The 27,087-nt window shown below is 43.2% G+C and overlaps 1 protein-coding gene across 4 annotated transcripts in view; it reads right to left on the bottom strand.

The window, feature by feature from the left end:
• The window catches only part of NELL1 (neural EGFL like 1), an 857,163-nt gene that overhangs the window by 760,518 nt on the left and 69,558 nt on the right, over positions 1 to 27,087 (bottom strand). For all 4 annotated transcript variants that reach the window (XM_073904919.1, XM_073904917.1, XM_073904918.1 and 1 more), the window contains exon 3: positions 21,248 to 21,398. In XM_073904919.1, coding sequence (XP_073761020.1) covers positions 21,248 to 21,398 — 151 coding nt within the window. The remainder of the gene's footprint in view (positions 1 to 21,247; positions 21,399 to 27,087) is intronic.

A 27,087-nucleotide genomic window follows, 5' to 3' on the forward strand; every position in this document is an offset into this window, starting at 1 on the left:
CACCACCACCACCACCACCACCACCATTGAGTACCTACCGTGTGGCACACGTGGTCTCAAATCCTCAGAACAAGCCCATAAGGAAAGCATCACCATCCTTAGTTTACAGATGCAGCTTGAAATTCAAAGATATAAACCATGTGATCTGGCCTTGACAACACGGACAGTAAGTGGTAGATCTAAGATTTGAACCCAGACTTAGGTAACAATAATGATGCTCTATTCTACTCTATGTTGCTATCTAGGATATTGTGGAGGACATGGAGTTGCCAAAAACAGCAGAGATACAGAGACCACTGGCCCTGTGTGGCATGAAGGCAAGAGCTATAGCAAAGTCTCCCTGGGGACTTACTGTGCCACCACAACAGATGGAAGTCAAGTAAGCCAAGTTTCTCTTTTCACTCCCCTCACTACTCTCCCTGCAGAGAAGATGGTTTTCAGAAGGAAGAAAAATGGTACAAATCAACTCAGCATGTAGGAAAGACTGCTAGCTTATCACCAAACCCATGTCCCTTCTTGGCACAGAGCTGGATTCCTTCTCTATCCTCTCTTGCTGTTGGGTATAGCCACGTACTTGAATTCCAGCCAAAGGAATGTCAACAGAAGTAATTGACATGCTGTACTGGTCCTAAAACCCCACATGCAATCCTCTTCTTTCTGGACGCTGGAATGAAGATAACCCCCAGAGCAAGTTTGAGCACCCCATGTTGAAGAAGGCAGAATGACAAAGTGGATGGAGCTTGGGTCTTTGAATCGCCACTAGAAGAGCTGCCTCACCAGAAATACCTGCTTTCGTTTATTACATCAACAGACATAGTACCATCCCTAGCTAAAACTTTCAGTGAGAAAATAGTCCCCTAAAATAAGCCCCAAGAACCCATCTAAGCCACAGGCAAAGCTTCCTGCCACTTCATTTGGTAACATAATGAGGATCGACAGTGTCTAAAGAGTTTTATACTGGTCTCATTTGAATTTAAATCCTCCTAAGAATGAAAACAATTTTGACATTGGTAACGCAGGCTCTTCGGATCACAGAACATAAGGGGGTCCATGGAATTAGTCATTATACACTAATGTTTACATCTTCAAAGGCACAGTTAGAATCTCTACCTTACAGATGAGGACACAGACTCAGACAACCCAAGCCATGGTTTCTTCTTCTGTGCTCCAGCCCCAAAATTAAGGCTGTTACTTGGCAATTCCAGCATACATCTCTCAGTTGTAACAGTCAAACCAACTGCCAGCAAGTAATAGAGCCAGGTCTGAAACTCCAATCTTCTGGATAGAGATCCTATTACCCCATATGGAAAATATTTAACCCATAAAAACACAGCGTCAGCAAATGCTAGTTTCCTCCACGCCCCCCACTCTGTCCCCCTCTTCTATGCAAAGGTCATGTTCACAAAGCATTAGCACACTTAAACTCTATCAGTCCAGTAGCTAGGTGGGCTCCAGCCAAAGTTCTTTCTCATTTGGGAGGGTTTTATGGTGAGCCAGCTTCCTTCCACAGCCAGCCTCTAGAGGATTCTCCTGGAGGGGTATCAATCCCCGGACCAGCTCCTTGCTCAAAATCGTGCAATAAAAATTCTCTAGGAATTCACACTTTCTCGCCCAGTGTGCTTTCTCCTCTCCTTCCTTTAGGAATAGCATCTTAGTGGAACACATGTCTGCTCAGAATTAAGGCCACATGATCCACCTTCCTTGCAGCTCCGTATAGCTGTGTGATCAAGTTTCAGCCGTTAAGATGTGAGCAGCATACGCTCCGAGTCTGTTCTCCCTCATGCTGGCTTAGCACAGGTGGGGGAATAGACCATCAGGAATCACGGGGTAGAGGGCAACAGCCTGCAGAATGCAGGGCCACGATACACAGGAGCCGAGTTCTCCAACCCTATGAAGTTAGCACGTTAAACTCTGGACTGCCTGCATTCAAACAGCTGCCGGAGAGAGAATAAAGCTTTCATCTTGTTTAAACCACTGTCATTTTGATCTTTGTTTCAGCCAAACCCATATCCCAAACAGTACAGATTCCCCGTGGCAGGTGCAGGGAGTTCCCTGGGGCATTTCCAGGAGCCTTTGGCTTGCCTTCCCATCCTAGCTGAATGGCTATTTCTTCCCTCTGGCCTTTTCAAGACAGTGCATAAGGCATAGTTACAAATCCCTTACACAAACACTTCCACACACTTGTCCACAGAATGCTGGCATCAGAATCCCCTAGAAACTTACTTAAAATTGAGACTCCTCTACTAAGTTCCCAGGGATTCAGATTCAGAAGATATAGAACGATTCTTAGAATCTCTATCTCAGAAGCTCCTCATGCAATTAAAACATTCAACCATATCTTCTGTGGTTGAAAGTCCATGGGGACAGGTGTGTGTACAAGACAAGGCTTCCATAGGACCGGTCCCCACATTCCCTGCCCCTACTTCCCCTACAAAACCTTGTGTGTCTCTCCCTTTCATATGGTAGTCCCTTCACACATCATGACTCACATCCCTGGGGCAAAGCTGTTCTTTCCAGATCAAGCACCTTAGAAGCACCTCAAAGATCATCTTCCACATTGCAACCTGGACCCACATTAAGCCTCTTGACTCCACATCGTCTACATGAAGAGCTCATTCACTCAGCATGTATTATTACAAGTCCACGTTCTTTAAGCAAAGTCAAGAACGTAAGACTCCTAATGATGGGACCACCACCAATCTTCCAGCTTCATCTCCAACCTTTACCTTCCTACCCTGCATTTGTCAACACCATTCCCCTTGCCTGGAATGCCATTCCAATCCTGGGTATCTAGCAAGTCAAACCCACTCTTAAAGACTCAGCCCCAACATACAATGAAGGATTCAAAGTATGGTTACTACTCCTGACAGTGGTGAGCCATCAAAATCTGGCAGGAAATCGAGCTTCATAATTTTAAACACAGGAGTCTATTAACACTTCTGAGATGGTTCGTAGCCTACATCTTCAGGCCTTGGGCAGACCTGCCCTAAGGGTGACTCCTGACCTAGCAAAAAGTCTGTCTCACTAATTCAATCAACGTATTAGGCATTTATGCCGTCACACCCCGCAAGGCCCTGAGGACAAAAGATGAAATTACCCTGTGGCTAATGACTTATGGAGACTATAAGATTTGATTTCTCAGAGGATTTGGTATCTGGCACCCAAGCATTCCAGGAGTTTGGTATCTGGCTACACCACTGTATGGAGCCATATTCTTGACCTTGACCTTTTCAACTTCTGCATGCCCCTGGGGTCTTACTATTTGGCTTCCAACCCACTATTTGCCTAAAAATCCAACTTGTACATGTGCTCTGACCCCCGCCCTCCCCCCAAGTCTAGCCTCAACTGCCAACTCATCCACTCCCATCCATTCCTGGCTTGACTTGGACCTCAGTTCGGACTTGACGCCACTTAAACCTGATGAATCAGTGGCCTGATTAAGCACTCTGATGCCCACAAGAGCTGCACAGCAATGCCCATGGTTCACAACACTGAATCACATATGTGAAATTTTGTTAAGAGGTTCTTCTCACCAACACAAACTAACAATAGTAATAAAGAAGGCAGGAGGAAACTTTAGGAGGTGATGGATAAATTCATGGCCTAGATTGTGGTGGTTTCACAGGTGCATTCTCGCCTCTAAATTCATGAAGTTGTGTTATGTACAGCTTTTTGTGTGGCAATCATACCTCGATAAAACACGTTAAAATAAAAAGAGGGAAAGAATTGGACCTACTATTACTGCCTACCCAGGGGACTCTAGAGAGAGGGCCTCAGTTTGTCTCTTTGAGGCTATTTAAGAGCTTTCTGGTGGCTCATCTTCATTTGCTAAGCAAGTGCTCCCCAGTAACATGCAAATGAATCACAGAGCAGCCCTGATATTCAGATTAAGCAACATGTGATTCACTACAGAATACAGGCTGAGCCTGTTGGTATGTAGGTTATTGCTGCCCTTTTTAAAAATTTAATTACAGTGTTTGAACATTATCTCATTTTAAAGATCTCGCTACCAAGGCTCAATTAAAATTCCAAGTGTCAAAGTGAGAAAAGCCCCAAGTGGAGATCTAACTCCATCCCGAGTTTTAAATGTAAGAAAACAGTTGGACATTTTACAATCATAACAAGTCCTCTTGGAGATGGACATTATTACTCTACAATCAATTCAAAATGTTTTACGGTCCCGCCGCCAGCATGTGAAACCCCTGTGTACTTCTTATAAGGAGCTGGTTAGAAGCTGCTAATACTCACTGCAGAAGAATGAATACATAAACCCCTTCCTCAACCTCATCACAATCATACTAAAGCTCAATCAGGCACTTGACACATCTTACTGTGGTATGGAAGCGTGAGGACGAGACACTCAAGGGTAAACTGAGCAAGGATACTAGTCATGCATAGGATATAGGCAGCCAGAGGGGAGAGCAGAGTGGGAGTAAGACACCATGCCTTTTCCATCAGGCCCAGAAATACCATTCATGCTGCCCTCCCCAACCCACACATCCTCAGCCCTGCAAATTCCTTCTTCCAATCCCAGGTCAAATGCCTCCTCTATAAAGCTTCCCTTGACTTCTCCCTAGAAGAGTTAGTGGCTTCCTATCAGTGTTACCACAGGACTTACCCCCCCGCCACCACCAATTCATTCAATAAACCTTGGTTGGTGCCAGGCATCGTTCAAGGTGCTTGATGTAGCAACGAACAAAACAACCGAAGTTTCTGCACCTGAGCTGCTTATCTAACAGACGGGAGGAGGGGGCGGCAAGGAGGTGGGGGGGAGACAAGTAAACACTGCCTAAGAAGATAATAGTCTATAAAAACATACAGCGGGGTGGCAGGGATAGAGCAGGGCAGGGGAGGGGCGGTTTCAGATAGGGCCATCAGAGGCGGCTTCTGGTACAAGATACTAACACAGGAAAGGACATGTGAATGAAGTGAGGAGGGAAGCCTGAAGAAGAAGGGTATTCTTGGACAAGGGAATGAGGCACAAAAGCCTTGGGACAAAGGCAAGAAGGAGCTGGATGGGTTTGTGAAACCTCAGGGAGACTACCGTGGCTGAGTGACCAAGTAGGAGGGGCAGGACAGGAGATCAGAGCAGCAGGCGCGGGACAGAGCACAGACTTACAGCCATGGTCAACACTTTGGATCTTATCCTGAAGCCATAGAAGGGTGCAGAGGAAAGGAGCAACACGGGTGCTGTAATTGTTGATGGGTCCATCTCCCCCAAAGGCAGATCTCAATCTCCCCAGCAACTGACACAGCACCAGGTTTATAAAAGACATTTAATAACTCTGAAGAGAGGGAAAAGCGCAGAAGAGACCCTGAACTGGCCACGGGCATACTTGGGCACACAGCACTGGCCATCGTCCACCCAGCCTTCTCAGGAAAGGATCAGCCTCCTAAGTTCTGCATGTACTCATGGCTACTGTACATCAGGCTTTATTCAGAAACACCACTGTTCTCCAGGCTCAGAAATAAGCAATTATTCTCCTCTCCCAAAACCAGAACAGCAAGAGTCACTACCAAAAAAGCCTGCTCAAAATTCTTGGCCCGTCAACAAAGCATTCGATACTGTTGTGGGGTTCAATTTCCATTGCTACTACAGGTTAGACTGAGCAGCTCATCTCACCCTCAGTCATACCCACTATAGAGCTTTCTGAACGGTCTTCCTGGAAGGAGCTCAAGGGATCAGGTAAGTTAGCTCTTCATCCTTGAGGTACCACCCAGCCATCGTACATAACTCTTAGAATGCCCCGGGTACTCTGCAAGATGAAATGTGATCTTGAACCCCTATCGTTGCTATACTTGCCATATTTTAGAGCCTTTGCTCAAGGAAGTGGGGAAAGATTCCTATCAGTTCTCATGGCTTTCCCCAAGCTTAAAGTGTCTGAATTTTTCCGGACAATCCACTCATTTATTTCTGATTTCTGGGATCCACAGTGGCTTCAGGAAGGATAATTTGATATCAATAAAGCCTGTGTGTTGTGTTTCTCACGGCCTAGACAGCTCAAGAGTGATTTATCTTACCCTCCTCTGAAACAAAGAATCACAGTCTCATCTGACACTTTATAAGTAGACAATGCCCCTCTCTTCCTGCCTCTTAAACTTGACAGGTGGATCACACCCAAGGCACCGCCCTCTGTGACCCAGCCAACACTGGCTGGGCACCGAACACCTTCGGACCACTGCAACCTTAACGTTCAGCCCGCCTCTCGCTGCCAGCCACAGGGAGGCAGAATGAGCACCGATGACTAATGAGACACCTTTCCTGGCTTCAGCCACATCAGGCCTCTTTTGGTCTCTATCTGACCTATTCTACTATGTTCAGGGTTCTGACACTCTCCAAGGCCATCCAACTGCTTTGTTCTGTATGGACAGCCCATGGTTGCCTCGAACCAATGCTGTACTCGCAGTATTTCCTAGTGTTAGAATGCTAGTTCAGTCAAATGATACTGAATACTCTCCCAAAGCACTCCAGGTTAAAGTTGAGGAAATGCGGCAGTTCCTTAACCAAGCTTAAGGAACCAATACAATATACTGGTTAAGAAAAGGTGCTGAGGAACCAGAGACCTGGGTGTGATTCCCAGTTTCATCATTTTACCATCCGGGTGACCCTTGACAAAGCAACCAACAATCTCATCCATGAAGTGATAACAGAACCTATTTTATCATTTTGTCAGAATTCAAAAGATACATTTGAAGTGCTTAATAGAGTCCCTAGTACCTTATTACATGACTTTAAAGAGCCTTGAAAGTGCTACTATTATGATTCTCCAAGCAGGAGATGGAGTGTCCTCTTTCCCAAGTTTACCTAATCTCATATCTTTGGTTTTACAAGACGATCTTGCAGGCCAGTGGTCCCTGAAGTATATTTGGGAGAAGTCTCTCGCTAGTCAGTGATGTGTGCCCTGAGTCAGGCTGGAATTACAAGCTCAACACATCTGACTCAGCGTAACAAATTACTCCCATGAAGCAGTACCAGAGGTAAGAGATGAAAAATTACATTTAAAACACAGTGGGTCAAAATCCTTAAGGACCGTCTGGGTCTTATTTCAAATTCTCACGCTTGGTCTTTTTTTCTGTCTCTACTACTTCCTGTCTGCAAAACACTGGACAAATTACTCAACGTCTCTGAACAGCAGTTTCCTGATGTCTAAAACGAAAACACATCTTGGTGGTGACGGAGACAAAAGGAGATATTGAAGGTCGAACACGTGACACATTTTAGGTATCCATTTTTCCCCTTTCACTAGGTCTCAAGAAGAGTGGAAATTCAGTCTGAAGGCAGTCAGCAGGAAGGATGGTCAGTCCAACAGTTTCTAGCCCAAAATTCTCTAAGACAAAAGACCAAAAGCACCAAAAGAACTCATGTGTGCTTTTTCCAAGGAGGAATGCTGGAAACCACTACAGAGCATTCCTTCCTCTTGTTCATTTGAATCAAGGGAACTCAAGGCGCTGAATATAGAGTATCCAGAGAGAAGTTATTGCATATTCCTCAAGAGGAGAGCCAAGCACCCAGAATCAAATCAGGGCAGAATGAAAGGAAAGAAAAGGCCCAGCACGGGTGATTTTCACAGTCCCATTTCAACTCGTGCAGATCTGTTTTTACAAAGCCAATTCTGAACCAACAAGAACTACGCAGCCCGGCTTTTCAAGGACAGTGATCAAAGGTAATTTGTTGTCCTGTCCAGTTGATCATGAACACTTGCCAAGGATTCCATCATTTCAGGAACTAAACCCTATCTTCCAAACTAAAAGTTACCCCCAAAGTCAGCCAGAAATGCCTTATCAGACTGTGAAGTTCCCAAATCGGACCTGAGAAGAATGTGGGGACCACGGCCACCAGAAAAATGCAAGGTCTCTGAGGTCATTTGTGGAACACAATCGAAGGCAGCTTCAGGAATAAATCCTGCTTGGAAGGTGTAGTGTATGGAACCAATGGAGCTCTCCACTAGTTCCAGGTGGCTGCTCTCATAGTTCTTTCTTCCTTTGTCAATTTCAAGAGTACCAATTGCAAACCACGAGTCCTGAACTGGCCGCCTCATCTAGCAACAAAAGATGCCAGCAGAGTAAAGGCATCCTCTGCAGAGCCACCAATGACCTCTAGCGCTAAAGCCCCCATATCTCAGCAGTCCCTCAACCACGTTTGGAACACACACTGGCATCCTAACCCCTACAGAGGGGAGCCTACAAGGGCCAGGCGGGAATCTCACAGAACTGAAGTGGGCTGAGAATCAAGTCGTTTCCTTGAAATAAGCAATCCTTGTCTTTTAATTAAAACAGGTACAAGAACTTTTTTTTCCTCCATCTACATTAAAAAAACAGCTGCAACCAGCACGTGGCCTCACAGTCCCGGGGAAACCATTAGGACAGCTAAGGACTGGCAACCTCAAGAAGACAGGTGCTATTTTTCCATGAGAAGCCAGAAAGCTCACCTTTTCAGGCCAAATAACACAATTTTTAAGTGTCAGCCACTAATTCAGAAATGTTAAAACAGGGGCGCCTGGGTGGCTCAGTTGGTTAAGCGACTGCCTTCAGCTCAGGTCATGATCCTGGAGTCCCAGGATCGAGTCCCGCGTCAGGCTCCCTGCTCAGCGGGGAGTCTGCTTCTCCCTCTGACCCTCTTCCCTCTCGTGCTCTCTCTCATTCTCTCTCAAATAAATAAATAAAATCTTAAAAAAAAAATGTTAAAACATTTATAGAGGAAGAATACCATAAGGGTCATCTTAACAGGAGGCAAATGAAGCATTTGTGCAAGCCAACTATAGACCTGCTGTGTGACCTTTATCGTAGAAGGTATCGTAGAAGATGCTTGAATCCTGCAAGGCTACCTTTCAGTGGGAGTTCGCCAATGTCACCGCTGGAACTCCTTGCAGTTTCTGCCCTGTGGGCTGCACACCCCCCATAAGAACCTCCTCCTCCCACATGCCTCACAACCCCCCATCTCTGTGTCACCACTATCTTCCTGGGAGGAGACCCCATATCTATCAGGAAAGGCCATCACTGGCTGGAATAACCTTGTTCTGGTTGTCTCTGGATGACCCGATAATGCTTCAGGTGGTCAACTGTCAATTCTGTCCTACCAGGCTAGAACGACTGGCAACCAATTCAATCAGTGAAGGGGCAGATCTAAACAAAGCACCCTAGTTCATTTATTCTACAAAATTATGTGATTGTAGTTTCAAATTATTTGAAGCTATTTTGATTTCTAAGGAACAGTGCTTATGAATGGGTAAATTTTCTTGGCATATGGCTGGTGCTAAGGGATTTGGGACCTGAAATTATATGGCCTGTACAAATAGCACACCTGGTCATTTATGAGGCACTCTCCTGCTAAAATTGTCCAGACAGCTATTACTGCTAGCCTTTCCTCGTCCAGAACCACTCCTTTTCCTCACCCTCCGTTGACAAAGTTCCATACACACCAGCCCTCAGTCTATCCCTTGAGCACTGTAGGCTGGATCTTGCTGCAGGACCACTGTACTTAGAGTCTCCACTACCTGGGACACCCATCTTTCCACTTTCCTCATAGTTGGCTCTTCCTTTAGGTTCAGTTTAAGTGTCCCAACCTCATGGAGCCTTCTCGGGCATCCTCTCTTCTCTACTGACCTGTCACTCATCCCTCCTGTTCTATCTTCCTCCTTGACATTTGTTATCAGGTTTCATTTTTGTCCACATTTATCTGACTTGCCCCACTAGAAGGCAAGCTCCCTGCAGACCAGTCACTTGCATGTCCTCTTCACCACTGCAGAATCCAATGCTCCTGCCTACAGATTAATATATAACACAGGTTATTGAGGAGTAATAATTTCCAATTTGACAAGTAAGAGGTGGTACAGGGAGAGGCCTAGATCAAGGGCTCTTGGGTTTTCACGGACAGAGCAGAGCCCTGAGCCTGTGTCTTCTGACTGCAGGCCCAGCAATTCTGCCATTGCACCACCCTCCTCAACTGGCAGTCTGGAGTGCCTTCTACCCAGAACTCAGCAAGCCAGAGAATTAAATCTTCCATCCGTGACAAGGTTTAGCTGTCCACATTTCTCTCCACAGAACCAAATCAATGAATACCTATTACCCAGACGTTCAAGTGTTTCACAACTACTAATTCCAAGGAAAGTCAAAGACGACCATTTCAGTTCTCTAGAATTCCACTGAACTTAAGTGATTTTATGCATAAATATTAATGAAATTGTGACTTTTTAACTAAAAAAAGTAAAGGTTATGGCTACATTATCTGTTTTTCCATTTCTCAGAAATGGAAAATCCAAAATCTAATATGCATATATACAAGCATGAGCAATTTGCCCAAAACATTATACTCTATTGCTAGGATACTTCTGGTCTTCAATTAAGGTCCAAAGTCATCTGAACAGCTTCATTTCTTCTGACAAAGATTTAAATTTTACTTAATTAGTATGTTCCTGAAAAACCTTATTTCCTTGACATGAGATCCTTCCATTCATTTTCATTTCTCTGAAAACTACTACTTGCTAATGCACACTGCAGCCTTGAAACTTTCCCTTAAAGCTGAGTCTATTCTCTGCTTGGTGTAAAAGTAAAAAAGATAAACCCAGATTCCAGGCTTCTTGTCTACTGGAATTGGGGAGAATCTCTAGATGGACATTTTTAGCTTTCAGTTCTTTCCTCCAAGAAGCCACCTCCATTCCGAAGCAAGTGATCCCATTTATCAGAGACTATTTCCCGTTCTTTATTACCCTCTTTAGCTTTTCTAGATTTTTATTCAACTAAAAACTAGAACAAAGTAAAATTCAAGGAACTATGTTATGGGACATGAACACAGGGATGAAAATAGACATGCACCCCTCCCCCAGCCCTTCCTGCTTAGGACAAAGTACTCCCAGTAGCCTGAGCTAGAACCAACAGCATCACCCTGGACTCCTCCCTGTCTGACCCCCACCATCTTACACTGAACGACTCACAGTTCACTATCTCTTAATTATCCCTTAACTTCCTTCCATCTGCAACACCATTATCTGATCTTGCCTAGGACCCATTCTTAGCTACAACTGAGGCTCTTCACAGCTGCAGCAACCTCCTACTGGCCTCCTGTCTCCAACTTTGCTGCATCCATACCATTTTCCACTAAGCAGCCAGTGTGATCCTCCCAAAAACAAGTCATGCCACAGCAGCAAGTCAATCACTTCCATGGCTCCCAGTTGCTTCAGGAAAGGCCAAATCCTTTCAACGGCCTATAGAGCCATTCACCATCTTCCCCTTGCCTGACTCTCTAGGTTCCCTTCTTTCCACACCTTGCCCCTTCCACCCTACCTATGCTCTCTCCACCCTCAACAATGCGTTTTCCTTCCCTTGTAAGGCATCATGAGCTCTCCTCTCTACCCCCTTCTCAACTCACTCGTGCCACATCCAGAACCCTCTCCCACTTATCTTCTGATGGATTTCTAGTTATTGTATTTTGCCCATTAAACCGAACTCTCAGTGAATAGACTCTTCAAGCCCTTTGGGAATGGCAAGGCAAGGTCCCCTACACTGTGCTCCCGGATTCCTCCCGTCAGAGCATTAGTCACACATTCTCCTGTTTCACGATCTTCATCACTGTGCCAGCATGTAGCACCACACACGCATCTGGTGTGCTTTCATTAATATTACCTAAATGTTGAAAGGGGAGCTTACAGTCTAACCTGAACAGTTTTAAATCCAAAGCCTCTAATGTTTTTGTTTGGAATAGGGAGACCTGTCCGCAATACTTCAATTCAAAAGCAGCATGGCTAGAGCTGCATTAGGGCAAGATTCCAAGTTGAATGTTGTTCCCTTCCTTCCCAAATGGAAGCCACGTAATAACTGAAAACATCTACTTTTTAAATACACCTTACACTGTATCTTTTTGGAGGAAAGGATTAAACATCCAAGTTTATGTAAAAAGTTTGATTACTAGAAATGCATTTTTGTTGTTGTTGTTGATGATTTTAGAAGGAGAACATGAGCAAGCAAGTGAGCAAGCCTGGGGGGAGGGTCCTAGAGAAAGGGAGAGAATCTTAAGCCGACTCCACGCTGAGGACAGAGCCTGACACGGGGCTCAATATTATGACCCTGATATCATGACCTGAACCCACAAAACCAAGAGTCTGACACGTAACCAATTGAGCCACCCAGGTACCCCTGAGAATGTACTTTTAATTGCCCCAGGAGAACGTTCTCTTGGGCTGGCTTCACCAAACAATGTAACACGCTTACAATTTCCTCCCTCACCTCCTACCTTCCATTCTGCTATTCAATTACCTGCAAGTACAAAATAAATATTGGTTCAAATCATTCATAATTAAGGTAAGCCCGCTTAGAAATTATAGAATGTATTGTTAGGACAACCCATTATTTTAGATTACAACAATCTCTTGATGTGAAAACCTAATCACTATTTTGAATGGTGAGAAGGTCCCAATACCTACCCTTTTCCCTTCTGAAGTATCTGGGGAAGAACTAGTAAGTGTGAAAAGCAGCCATGAGAGGAAGAGGAATGACATTTGTTGAGGGCCTTGACAGGAGACATAGGAGGAACCATTCACTCAAGTGCTCCTGTTGGTCCTTCTCAAGGATTCCATGACATGTCAACAGACATGTTAACTTTACATGAAAGGACACTGAGGCAAATTCCTAAAGCTCACACATCTGGGAATTGTTGGTCCTCGGTTCAATTCCTGGCTGTATCTGGCATCAAAGTGGAAAGAACTCTGGAAATTAAAAGAGTATCTTTTGAAATACAAAGTTTCATTTTATGAGGGGGAGAGGCTTCCTTAGGAAACCAGAAGTGTCCTCCCCATCTTCTCCTAGAACTCTTCCACAGAAAGCTTTTTCTTAGACCCCTTGCTTTCAGCTTCCTAATGATGCTTAAATTTTATCTGTAATTTGGAATAAAATTGAAAAACAGAAGATTTACCATTAAATCTTATAGATTTGCATACACTATCAGAACTTTCAATTAGATTTAATCTATGTTAATTAAGCTTTCCATTTTAGCAAAGCTCTGTATTAACACCTATGAATCAGGAAAAATAAACTTTAAATCTGCAGTGATATTAAGAGTTCAATAAGATAGATTAATTGTTGTTGCTCTTCCAATGTGCTCTACTGGTACAGTAAAACACAAAGTAAAACAACCCCTATTAAATTACAAATCTAGAATAACAGTGCCCATTACATAAGATTATACTTCAGTTGCTACCTGCAGGTACATTTTGAATCCTCCTTATACTTGAGTTTTCCATTTCATTTCATCTACTCACTTAAGATCTTCATGGGAACTCAACTGGCTCAGTTACCTAGGGAGTTTTCCACATATTGCTGGGCCAAGAAGTTCACTCCTGGTTTAAAGGCGTCACAACCTCCCCAGTGATCCACCTCTGGCTGCTGGATCCCCACCAGGTGAGAGAGATGCCTGCCTTTGGCTAAGAAAGAATTCAGCCACTAAAAGAACTCTTCCACCATTAATTCAATAATGGCCTTGCCTGAGAGCAGCCAAAGCCTAGTAGAAATTGGAAACTGATCCCAGAACAGTAAATGCAGTTTTTCTGGCCCACAGCTTTGGAAAAGGCAATTGGATGATTACTTCCCATGGAGCACATGATGGCTGGGGAGAGTGTTCAGATCCAGTATGCTGTTCCCCCATCGTGCTTCATCAGCAAAGGGACTTTTGACTGGAAATTGAACTCTACCAGAAGAGTCTGGGTGATAGACATCATTTTCTTTTAACCACTGAACTAAAGAAAAGCAACTATATGCTTATCTGGCCTCTCCTCAGCAACCTGTTTTCCCCTCAGTATCAAAATTCCACTCCTTCTATTTAGGTACCAAGAACTAGGCTAGGGGTTTTACAAATTCCTCTAATCCTCACAAAAATCCCAAGGTAGTATTCATTTCAGTCTCCAGATATCAACACCTTCGCCCTTTTCACAGTCTTGTACAAGATGCAGTATATCCCAGGCAATCTCTGCAACTGGGACAATAGATTCCATGTGAACCTTTGAAACCGGCCATGAAATTTCTGAGCACCCCTGACCAGGGACAGAGAAAATGAATCTTTGATACATTCCAGATTTATTAAGTACGTACTATGTATGTAAGAGTACTACATGTTAAACAAAAAAGAAAACTCTGTGATACAGTCTCTCAACTAGGCTACCTTCCTAATCTGGGCACAGACTAAGTTGGAAACATCCCAAACAATTGAGACCAAGGCTGCCTAGTTATCCCAGTGCCCATGTTCTCACATCTTTGGCACAATGCTAAACCCAATTTCCCAGTCCTGGCCAATGAAGTGTGGTACAGGTCATGCATGACCTTTCCAGATCTGACCCTTTAACCTACCCTGGGAGAATAGGACAAAATTCTAATCCTTGAAGTTAGGAGTCAACCTCTCAGGTCACAAGTTCAAGTAGAAAATAAGTACACCTAGAAATTGAGTAACACAACTGGAAAGTGTTACATATGAAGTTGTAGCTGTATTTATCTACATACACACAAGAGCTACCCATCCATTTAAATGTGCCACCAATATTTAACATGTATAGGGTCACCAGAAAAAAAAAAAATTCAGCAATTTCAAGAATCTGTAAGTCTCACAACACTTAGTTTTCTTCAATAAAACCAGAAGTCACACATTAAAATTTTCAAAGTGATTAAATACTTAAACATCCCAACTTGAATCAAAGAGGACGTCAAGCTAAAATTAACTGCAGAAAAGTACAGAACTATAGCAATGGCAGTGGGCTGCATTTGAAACAATACAAGAAAATATGAAGCCTTCAGTGATTTTTGCTAAATACTGAAAACATCCAGGAAGCTACTAAAAATACACAAAATGATCAAAAAGGAGGTAAAAAGTAGAAATCAATGAATTAAAAATGAAAAACAGATTTGACCAATAAAACTAAGAACAATTTCATTTAAAAGGCCAATAAATTACACAATCAGTCCCATGATAAGCCTGGCCAAGAAGGAAATACATATATTTCACATTACAAATTAAAGATATAACCACAAATACAAAAAAGAAATAATAGAATGTCCAACCCTCTGCCCCCAGAAAACAGGGCTGAGTGAAATGATTCTGACAAAACGTAAGTTGGCAAAGTTTAAAATTACCTAGAATACCATAAGAGATGGAAAATGAACATTTTAGTAGGGAAAGATTTCTCAGCCTCCCCCAAAACAAGTATCAGCTCATATCATTTTCAAGCTGATTCTACCAGAAACATTTACAGAAGAGGTATTACCTACATATTTAAAGTCCAGAGAGTAATTCAAAAAGCCTCGAATTAACTCACAAAGAAAAATCTACTATGTCACTTGCTAATGAGTTAGTGTGTAATGAGTTTAGTGTCAAGCGTTGGGACAGTGCCTTATATCAGTGCTGACAGTGCCTTATATCAGTGCTTGAAATAAAACTAGTTACTACTATTAGTATCGCTATCATTTTTAATATTGTTGCAATACTCCTAAATACAACATTAGTAAGAGTATTTAAGCATTTTCCCCAGGAAGAGTTCAACATAATGGACTCTAATGTGATTATGTTAATTGCATGTTTTTCCCCTTTCATCTATTATCTCAAAAAGATACCCAGAAAAACAATTTAATAAAATGTAACTATTATTCAGGGCACCTAGATGGCTCAGTCATTGGGCGTCTGCCTTTGGCTCAGGTCATGATCCCAGAGTTCTGGGATCAAGCCCCGCATCGGGCTCCCTGCTCAGCGGGAAGCCTTCTTCTCCCTCTCCCACTCCCCTACTTGTGTTCCCTCTCTCTCTGGGTGTCTGTCAAATAAATAAAATCTTAAAACAAAAAAAAAAAAAAAAACAACTACTATTCATTTTTTTTTAAGTCTTTCAGTGTATCAGAAATAAAGCTAAATTTCCTTCACATGAGGACAACATATATACATATATATTTATATGTAAGATAGATTGGAAGATCAGAAACAGCCAGAAAGGTCAAACAGATTTAGGAACACATTAAAGACCGGATTGTCTGCAGTCTTCCTGTGTTTTGTAAGGATCTTTAATCTGCTTTTTATTCCTATTACAGAGATTCTAGACAGTGGAGGACAAAAATGGAATAGCTGATAAAAATAGAAACATTTTCAAATTACAAAATTGTATCCTTCAATCAAGGAGGATTAAAGAAAAAAATAAAGAATATACAACTCAAATGCCTGGTACATAGTATACCATCAGCAAATGTTGGCTTACGGCCGGGGGGGGGGGGGGGGGGGAAGACATGCTACTCCAAATAGCTTAAAAGTCAGATACCTAAACCAGACAAAAGGCATTAACTACAGACTAGTAGCTCTTGTGAATATTGATGTAGGAGTTCTCAATAATATACTATCAAGTCCACAAATATATAAAAAGGATTATACAACATCACTAAGGGATTCATCCCAGAAATGCAAGCTTGGTAGAACATCCAGAATTAGTATAATACACTACATCAATAACAATAAAAACACGATCATCTCCATAGATGCAGAAATAGCACTTGGTGGGTGGGGGAGGGAAGATACCCTTTCATGATAAAAAGAAACACCCACTCACCCACTCACTCACCCCGCAAACCAGAAATGGAAAGGAACTTGCACCTGGCTAAGAGCATCTAATACAAGCTAACCTCACACCCCATGGTGAAAAACAGAGAGCGTTCTTCCGAGCAGGAACAAGACTACCTGTTCTCACCACTTCTCTTCAACACTGTACTGGAAGTTCTAGCCAGGCCCGTTAGGCAAGAAAATAAGGCAACCATGTAGAGATAATTTTATTTCTGTCCTATTTGCAAATAACAAGATCTTGTATGTATTGAGAGAAATCCACTAAAAAACTAATCTAATGAGGTCAGCAAGTCTGCAGGATACGAGGTTCAACATACAAACATCAAGTGCATTTCTATAAAGTAGCAATGAGCAAACAAAATCAGATTATGAAAATAATGCCCTTTATCATTTTTGATGCCACCATAATTTAAAAAACAAAATCATGCAATACCTGTACTCTGAAACTATAAAACACTGTTTAAAATTAAAGACCTAAAATGGAAAGAAACTCCATGTTCATGGATAATACTGCCAAGATGGCAATACTCCCTAAATAAACCTACAGATTTAACATCATCCCTTTGAAAAATCCAGCTGACATCTTTGCAGACATTAAAAACCTGGCCCTAAAACTCATATGGAAATTCAAGAGGACTGGAATAACCAAAACAACCTTGAAAAACAAAGTCAGAGGGCTCACACTTCAACTTCAAAACTTACTAGAAAATTAAAATCATGAAAACAGCACTAGCATAAGGCCAGAGGTCAATGGCCTAGAATTTGGAGTCCAGAAATAAATCTTCCCACTTATAGTCAATTGATCTTTGACAAGGGAACCAAGATAATCCACTGGGGAAAAAAGGACTCCACAAATGGTGCTGGGACAACTGGTTATCCATATGCAAAAAGATGAAATTGAATCACTACACTCCACACCATATAGAAAAAAACTTAAAGATATCAAAGACTTAAAGAGCTAAGCCTATGAAACGTTTTAAATAAATCCTAGAAGTCTTAATAGCCTCCAGTTAAGCAATGATTTCTTAGAACAAAAGCACCAGCAATGAAGAAAAAAATAGGCACACTGGACATCTAATTTAAGAACTTAGGGTTTTACATGAAGACAATCTGCAAGTTGAAAAAACATAAATCCTATCTGATATGGGACTTGTGTCTGTAAAGAACTATCACAAAATCTTAACACAACCCAGTTTAAAAAATGTGCCAATGATCTGAATAGCCCTTTCTCCAAAGAGGATGTGTAAGCAGGCAACACAACATGAAGATTGACTCAACATCATTGGCCATCAGGAAATGCAACAATGAGGGGTCACTTCACATTTATTAGAATGGCTGTATCAAAGAGAAAGATAGTTACTATTAATGAAGCTGTGAAAAAACTGCAACTCTCACGTACTGCTGGCAAGAATGTAAAAAAGGTACGGGTACTTTGGAAAACATTCTGGCAATTCAGTCAAACACAGAGATACCACTTGATCTAGCCATTCTACTCCTAGTTATATACCCAAGAGAATACAAATATAGGTCTACACAGAAACTACATGAAATTTCATAGCAGCATTATTCCTAAGTGCCAAAAACTGGAAAAAATTCAGTGTCCAACTGATCAATAAAACATGGTTTGTCCAAACAAGGCAATATCTTGCAATTTAAAAATGCACTACCCACCCACAATCACCATGAAAGAACCCGGTCAACAGTCTAAATGAAAGCCAGTCACAAACACATAATATGATTCCATTCATAGGAAATGTCCGAAATCGGCAAATCCATAGAGCCAGAAAATACACGAGTGGTTGCCTAAGGTGGGGATGCCATGGGGAGACAGTTGAGGGACACCTTCAGGGCATGGGATTTGTCCTGGAGGTAATGGAAATTTGTGAAGGACTGTGTTGAATGCACAACTCTGAATATACTAAAAAGTAGTGAAATGTAAAAATTTTTTAAATTATCTGGAAACCTAAGTGCCCACTATATCCCAACTGTGGCAGATACATATTTAATTCATCTGCATCATGAGTGATACAATGAGGATCACATAGGAAAGAACCATGAAAAGAACTGGGGAGTCTCACCTTCCAGTCATGCTGTCAGATCCCTGACAGATTCCAATTTCTTTATCTAACCTAGCCAGTCCCTAAACCCTCCACTACTGAATCAAGAGTCTCAAATCCTTGGTCATCTTCTACATCTGGTTGGAGGTCCATGACCAATGTCTCCAAGACAATTTGCTGCTCTCAACATGGTCGTCCTGATAAATAAATCTGAAGAGTGACTGAAGATTCTCTATTACAGATGGGAACACTGCCGGCTTATAATAGCTGAATTGCTAAAAATACACGATCATATATCCCTCTAACATACCAGGTCTCCTTAACTAGGTGAACATCTGTTTAAGCGTGGAAACCAGGTCTTCTTTATGACCCATAGCCAGTGCATGACAGATTCAATTATTTATACCTAGCCTTAATCAGACCAAACAAGCATAGAGGAAGGCACCATAGAATTCCAAGGGGGAGGGGAATTTTCCATTTCCTTATGTTTATTACTTTTGAATCAAGACTGAGGTTTTCCTATTAAAATGAAAAATGCTCAGATGATTCTCCATTCAAAGATCCTCAGGTTCTATTAGAAATCTGCGAGGGAAGAGAAGGTGGCATCACAGGACCATGTGGCAATACAAGTTGTTGTTTTAACCCTTCCTAAAAGGAGTTAGGTTTTATCATTAAAAAAAAAAAAATCCAAAAGAAAAACCCAGGTAGTAGCTTTAAGATTCATGCTTAGACAAGAGGAAATGTGTAATTTAAGGACGGTCTACTTCCCAGGCCCTAACCTCTTCCACCCTCACAGCAACCCTGCAAAGGAGATGGCTACCTCCCTTCATCACAAGGAAGGGGAGTTCTGAGACCTTCAACAGCACAGCAGAGTGAGAACTAGAACTCCAGCCTCCCTCAGGCCAGCTCTGCAGTCTCTGCTCTACTCCAACAGGTGCCATTCCACTGGCTTCTCACTCACCTTGGGAAGTTACCGCTCTGCTTTCATGGAGATTAAAGATCCTCTACGTTCCATTCTTGGACACTCCTACTGAGGCGGCCCTCACACCCAACCGCATCATGTTGCCCCAGGGGGACAAGCACATCACCCTTCCAAGTCTGTGAAGCGGAGACTGGCTGGACACCTCCACCTTGGAGTAACAAGGACTCCTACACCTTCTCCGAGTCTACAGAACACTTGGCCTCTAATCTGTACCTGCTCCCCAGCACATGCCACCTCGCTTCCTCTGGGCTGACCCAGAAACAGCCAAGTTATGCGGGCAACATCCTTACAGAAGGATCAGGATCCATCGCACCCCTTTGAGGCAGAGATCAAACTTAACCATTGAAAAGAGAACTTTGGATCCTCACCTCTGCTAAAAAGGCTCATGGAGATCCTCTGCTCCAGCCACATTAGTCTGTTCTCTGCACCTCTCCACCCCACCCCCCAAAATTGCATTTTCCTGCATTTCTCTTCTGACCGTCCACACCGTTCTTCCTGTTTAGTACGTCAGAAGGACTTCCTGACCTGCCAGAATTCTGGCCCTTCCAGAGTTGCCACTCCGTATGATCTTCCCTAACCACTGACCTAGTGTACTGAATTGCCTTTACGTAGTTCTCCTTTTAGATAGGTCCACCTAAATAGGTAAAGGAAGGTTTATCTGAATTCAGGATTCCCAGAAGCAGACTCGGACATGTGAATTTGAGGAAAAGCGATTTCCTAAGGAAGTGCTGAGGGGGGGGGGCGGGAGCAGAACATGGAAGCCTCAGCCCAATTCCAGGTTTTAAGCTGAAGAGCTGGTCTGGCCTTAAGGCCCCCAAGGCAAAGGAACTAGGCTTCCCAGCTCTCACATTGTCAATCACGGGCAACAGGCTGCCTGGGGGACCCGTGAACTCCCAGACACTTCTGTTCTCCGAATAGTGGCTACAGAGGCACCTACCTCTGTGGTACTACTCCTTCCTGCCCACCCTAAACTCCTCAGCCCCCTCCCCACACACAACATGCCAACCACTGATCCCACCCACCTTTTCCTTCCCCAAAAATCATAGCAAGTGATTTCTGGAATACCCTTCTTTCCACCCCTTACTGCTCATTCAGCCTGTCGAATGAATACTCACTTTCCTTTATACGACCACAATCCTTTCTGAAGCCTTCCTTAGTTTACCACGATCCTTCAGAATGGACTGTTATTACCTCTATTCCTTAAACACACATTTCTACAATACTTTGTGACATTTGTCCATCTTCCCAACTGCCTTCTGAGATCCTTACAAAAGAAATTTTGTATTTTTCACCTTAGTATTCCCAGCGTCCAGCACAGTTCCTGCATAGAGTAAAAGTTAAGTCTAACTTTGCTTGAGGACCTCAAGCCAATATGACAGAGGATATGGTTTCATAGGAGCCAAGTCTGCCAGAAGACAGAAGATAGGCAAGAAAGACACTGAGGAGTTGTCCTTGGAGAGTCAACGAGAAAGCCACTTTGCCCAAAGTAAGTTCTTGATGCAGGGAACATTCAACAATGTGTTCAACAGCAACAAGGCTTCAGCTAGCTACGTGCTCTCTTAGAGATACAACCTCTCAATTCCAAGGCACTTTGTGTAGTCCGTTAATTTTAAGTAGACTTTCAAAAGTACAGCTTACCTGTGTTCCAGCTCTCGAATGGAGAGGATCACTCCTGAAGTCGATGGCTTTTGCTGTACAGTGGCCAAAAAGGTGAAGTCACTCTTATTCCGGAACAGCTGGATTAATTTCTTACTCACATGAGGGGCTGCATGGATCTCCCTTTCTGAATCTAGGGGTCAAGGAAACACAGAAACAGAAGGGGACAGAGAACGAGGAGGAGGAAAAGAAGACAGAAGGAGAGGGAAAGTAAGAAAGAGAAAAGACATACAGTTAGAAATGTCCAGAGGATCCAGGTTGCCTTTTTCATCCCACCCCACCCCTGCACCTTGCCAATACTTTATCTTTTCAGGCACCTCCCACCCCTCCATCCAGCAGCATTCATTCAACACAAAACCCAGAAATGCCACCTCTGTCACTGTACCCACTTGTCATTTTGACAAATTCATAGTTGGCCATCCAGTGACTTTCTGACAGAAACCCTGATGGGACACTGAGCAATGTGGCCGACTACAGATTAAGTTGCTGTAAAAAAGGTGAGAAACAATCAGATAAATAGATCCTGAATTCAGAGAATCCTGTGTTTATAGCAGCACCCAAATGCCATTCAGCAGGCTCCCGCTGTACTTTTCCCCATGGTTTCTTTCTCTTTGTGATGTGTAGAGGGAAATTTGTCCTTGCTTTGTACCCAGCAGAGATTTACTCGTGTTAATAATGCCAGACAATTCCACTTTTGCTTAACGAATACAAGGCATGTGCATGATCCATAAGGGTGCCTGGAACTTCTCTGTAAACATGGAGTGGATGACTCTGCTCATGACATATTAAAGTGGAGGCCAATTCAATAGGCCTCGAGGTGCGTGAGTCCAGCTAATTCTGCTCCTGGCCAGGAATCTCTTTCTCCAAGTTCTGCATCATGGGACATTCATCATTTCATACTCCAACCCGCCCCCACCCCCCAATTGTAAGAAACTAGGTGTTCTCGTTATTGCACACCTCACTTCAAGTCAAAAACGGACTACCAACAGAGCAGAATTAAAGGAAACTATTCAGAGGATAACAAATGAATACCAAAGGTATGTTTGGTTCCTCCTCTCATGCCCTGACCCCATCCATCCTCTGTAGAACTACTTTGTTTTTCAGACTCCTGGAGAAATAACCAAGACCTTCCAAAGCTCTGTGGCCCAGGCAAATCACAGACTACATGGACCTTGAAGAATCTCATCCTAAAGAGTGGCTTCCAACAGGAAGAAAAAAAAAAAAAATCAAGTTCTTGACCTTGGGCCTCGGTATTCTCATCTACAAAATGGGGCAGGGGGTAGGGGAGGAGAGGTGAACTAGGCAATTTCTCAGGTCTCTCCATCCTTGTGTAATTCTACGAGTTGCTCTTTGAAGTTTGCAGCACAGCAAAGACCACAATCTTCCAGCTGTAGAAGTCTAGGCTACGGAAGGCAGGAAGCAAGGTTGGTCCTCTATCTCGGAGGCACCTAACCCAGGCGGAGGACCCTACCCACATAAAACCCACCTAGGACATTTGCTTTTCTACCCAAAGAAAGGCCTTCACTACTCTACTGTTAAGTGGCAGGCTTTTAGCTTTCATCAGGGGCAGAGATAAGAGCCACTTAGGGAATGTTTCTACACCTCCTACAAAATCCCAAAGACTTTGCATGATAATATTCATGATCTATTAAATGTATGAAGTAATCACTTTGTAAACTAGAGATCATTAGCAAATGTTTGTTAACATTTTTATACTGCTGGGTACAAGTCCTAATAAATTCCACCTAGAATTTAGTGCCAGGAACACACACACACACACACACACGCAGCTCTTGGGATTAACTTACATGTGACTTTTTCCCTTTCTGCTGTTTCCTTCTTTATTCATCTATTAGGAATTAACTGATTGGCAGCGTTGGCCCAGAGAGCTCATCAGAGGTTCTGAAGCTGGAGCCCAGTGCGAAGGGGACAATGATCCATCAGCCATGATATTGATAGCTCTTTCCTCCAGCAGGTACATCAATGATAATGTCCTCACCTCTCACTCCGTTCTCTTGGACATCATTCCAGCTCCATGGCCAATGCCACTCAAGTGTATATCTACCACCCCAATCTCTCCCTTAACCAACGGACACATTCAATATCCTTAATATCTCCACATGAAGGTTTAATAAGCATTTCAGATTATATATGCCCAGGACAGAGCTCTTGTTCTCCCCCGTGCCCAGCCCTCTATTTTCTCCTGGAGTTCCCAGTTTGGTAAATGGAACCACCCAATTTAAGCCGAAAAGACCAGAACTTGTCCTTGAATCTTCCTTTTCTTCTACCCTCCAGATCCAATCCAAGGGCAAATCATGAGGACTCCCAGGTCTGGAATCTGTCCACTTCCCCCCGCTTTTCAAACTCCTCTCCAAGCTGCCATCATCTCTTACTGGGGCACCTCCAACAGCCTAACTGGTCTCCCCGCTTCCATATTGCGTTGCCTTCTCCATTCTCCACAGCAGCTCAAGAGCTCATCTTAACACCTAAATCAGCATCCTCTACATTCTCTTGCTAAAAACCCTCCATGGCTTCCCAGTTCTCCCAGGATACAATCCAGGCTTTTGAGCATGGCCTGCAAGGTCACACACCAATGGACTTGCCTACGTCTCCTGCCCAATTTCAGCCTCTTCTTTCACACCCAAGCCCAATCCTGCCTCAGGGTTTTTGCACTACTCTTCCCTTTACCCCCAGAGCTCTCCCCCACTCTTCCCATGCCTGCCTCCTTCGGCTCTAACTGCAAATGCAACCTCCTGGTCCTTCCCTCCAAAGCAGGCTCCCCAGTAATAGTGAACACACCACCCTGGTTATTTTCTCCACACCACTTAATTATTGTAATCTTTCTTCATATGACTTATGCTCTTATTTCATGTTTGTTATATTTTTTTACTGTATTTCCTTTCTCTCCCCTCTAGACTAGAAGCTCCACGAGGACAGGCAGATTTATTTGGTCATTGTTATAGTCAAAGTTCTCAGTGCCTGGCATAAAACAGGCATCCAATAAAGACTTCTGATTTTATTTTTACTTTTATCATGTATATTGTTATTTCAAAGAACCACAAATATTACAGTCAGAAAAGAATAGGGTACTTTTTGGAAAAGGAGAAGATAAATGGTAGGTGTCAAGTGTCAGTGGTTATAAGTTTAAAGAAAAGCATGTTCAGGACCAATTCAGTCCCTCCTATTTATAGGACACCCCATCTAACAATCTAATCCAATACAACCACACTGCTACTCATCCAACCCCCCCCCCACAAAACTGAACATTTCCTCTGCCAGCTTCTCGTTTCTCTTTGTAAATGATTGGCACCTTGAAATAGAGAGACCCCATTAGCACTCACCAGAGTGAAATGTAAAAAACATCTATTTTCATACATGGAGACTTTATGTGCATTCTCATTTTCAGAAAAGCTCTTTCAAGTAAATGCTTACCATAATTCAGCTGCCAAAAGAACACCAGAAAGTAATTTCACTTCTTAACACAGAGGCAAGAACACTGGACAGGTTTCAAGGGACTAAAGACTACCAAGGTTTGCAGATAACTAGATGTGTGACCTTGGATACGACACTTTGCCTCTCTAAGCCTAATACTCCATATCTGAAAATGGAAATGATTGGAGATCATGGAGTTCAAGTTCTTTCCAGAACTCAACAGTTCATTTCTGTTCATCACCTTACCCTGCTCCTAGCCACCCAGCAAAGGACAGGACTGAAGGTGTTTTCTACATATGGAACACCTAGATGCTACAATTCTTCTCTTCTGCCGATTTTCCAAATCAACATAAATGTAAAGTTGTCAATTACTGGAACAAGTGACAGGTCACCTACTTTGCAGTAACCTTTTTTTTTTTTACCGGAATTAAATGAGCAACCGATGAAAGCCAATTAATGAGAATCTATAGTAACTATTGTACTGCCATATGCAACCATTATAATGTGCTTTCTGTATTACCGGAGAATAATCAATTCTGCTAGAGAGAACAAGAAAATCAAGCAGGATGAATAAAGCTCATAGGAAGTGTTAAATATAAACAGCAAGTTAGAAACCTGTAAAACGTGTTCAACGTGGATCAAATAAATGAAACCTAAGTGTGTTGAACACAATTAAAAAGGACTGAATAAACATGTTACCATGAATAGAATGGGGTGGGAGAACCAAGTCATAAACAAATCACAGCACCTTCAAAATGAGAGCTATGTCATCCCTAATTCAGATACCTATCTTTGACACTCATTCCATTCCCATTCTGGCCCCACGTGTACTCTGCCTGAGAAATGCTAATCAAACCCATCACTACTCAACAGACTGTTACCTGCAGCTGGGACCAAGAGTACTTGCCTTCTCCAAGAGTGGAAACACACTGGCATCAGGCACCTCCCACCCGCTGAACCCCACCTTTTTAGAACCTCTGCTCCAGTCCATGTAACCTCCGCATCAGCAAAGATTTTGACAGGGCAAAGACTGAACACATGAACGCAAAACCCAGGAGTCTGGAAGGGTGGCCCACCCTTCCCCCAGCATGGACCCTAGCCTACTCCATTTCTTTCCCCTGCTTTCTCCTGGACATTTTGGATTTATTTAATACACCGCATGATTCAAGCATCTGAATTTGGTGGGTGAAGTGGTTTTGTGACCTCTGGGAGCATTACTTGGAGGCTACCATTCCATCAAGGTAATTGCCCAAACAACGACCACCACTCACAGAGAACATTTTACATTAAAAAAAAAAAAAAAAAAAAAGTCATCCTTTCAAACATCTAGAAGTTTTACGTGATCTAGTTAAGAAGTGCTAAATCAGCAGGAAGGGTTAAGTGTTTTTTCTTTCCTCGGAAAAAATGGCTCTACCTAGTCATTTTTAAAGACTAAAAATGCTAACGTGATGATTAAGCATCATTTTCAAAAAAAGAAAAAAATATTGGGTGAAGGGAAGAGACTGAAGAAATTAAATGAGGATATTCACATACTCTGCCTGTTACAGAAGCAGCTTCATTTCCCTTTTGCCTGATGACAGGGTGAGGATTTTCATTGTCCAACATACCTTTGTTTCCTCTGTGCCAGGCACTGTGCTTGCTGGGCACCAGGGAAACCAGCAGAAATACAGTTCCTGCCTTCGAGGATAGCTGCAGAAGCAAGGCTGTCACGTGGGGACGACAGGTAGAGTAGGGCAATGCACAAACGAAGGAGGGGGCCAGTGGAGGCTGGGAAGGACACAGTGGAAGACAGAGCTTTGAGCCAGAGTCAAAAAAAAAAAAAAAGATGAATAAGCATTTACCAGGTGGAGGGGGGAGGGCACTCGTTGCGGGATTGCTGTGCGGATGTGAACACCCATGTGTTTTCCATTATCTTGGCATTTTTCTTTCTCTGCAAGCTTCTGTCTCCCTAGAAGGTCAGCAGGACAGAAGCTACTCTACCTAATATCAGAGGAAACTCCCCACCAATCGCGAGTAGAGGGAGCAAGAACAGCAGCAGCCAGAAACGGGACAAAACACACACCCAGGCAGCCCGCCTCAGCCTTGACTGATGGAGAATTTGGGGGACAGCTCAGTAATTACATGTTTACACAGAAAACGTCGCATATGGCAGAATCCAGATGGAGAGGTGGCACATCCTTCTAGCCTAAGTCCCATGTAAGCTCGTGATAAGATTGGCCCCAAAGGTAAAGCAACACTTGTCAATTTTAAGTAGCAGGTGGCTTTTCATTGCTGAGTCCAGAGGAAGTTCGCCAGTTCAGAACAGGCCACCATCCATGGGGCAATTCTGGCTGTGGGGAGGAGGGCATGGGGGGAGGCATACCGTTCCACCGTCAGGTCCTGCAGCCCTT

The sequence above is a fragment of the Callorhinus ursinus genome, unplaced genomic scaffold (genome assembly GCF_003265705.2).
Source record: "Callorhinus ursinus isolate GAN/ISIS: 27379988/994484 unplaced genomic scaffold, GSC_fseal_2.0 scaffold21, whole genome shotgun sequence".
In the NCBI taxonomy this organism is placed as follows: domain Eukaryota; kingdom Metazoa; phylum Chordata; class Mammalia; order Carnivora; family Otariidae; genus Callorhinus; species Callorhinus ursinus.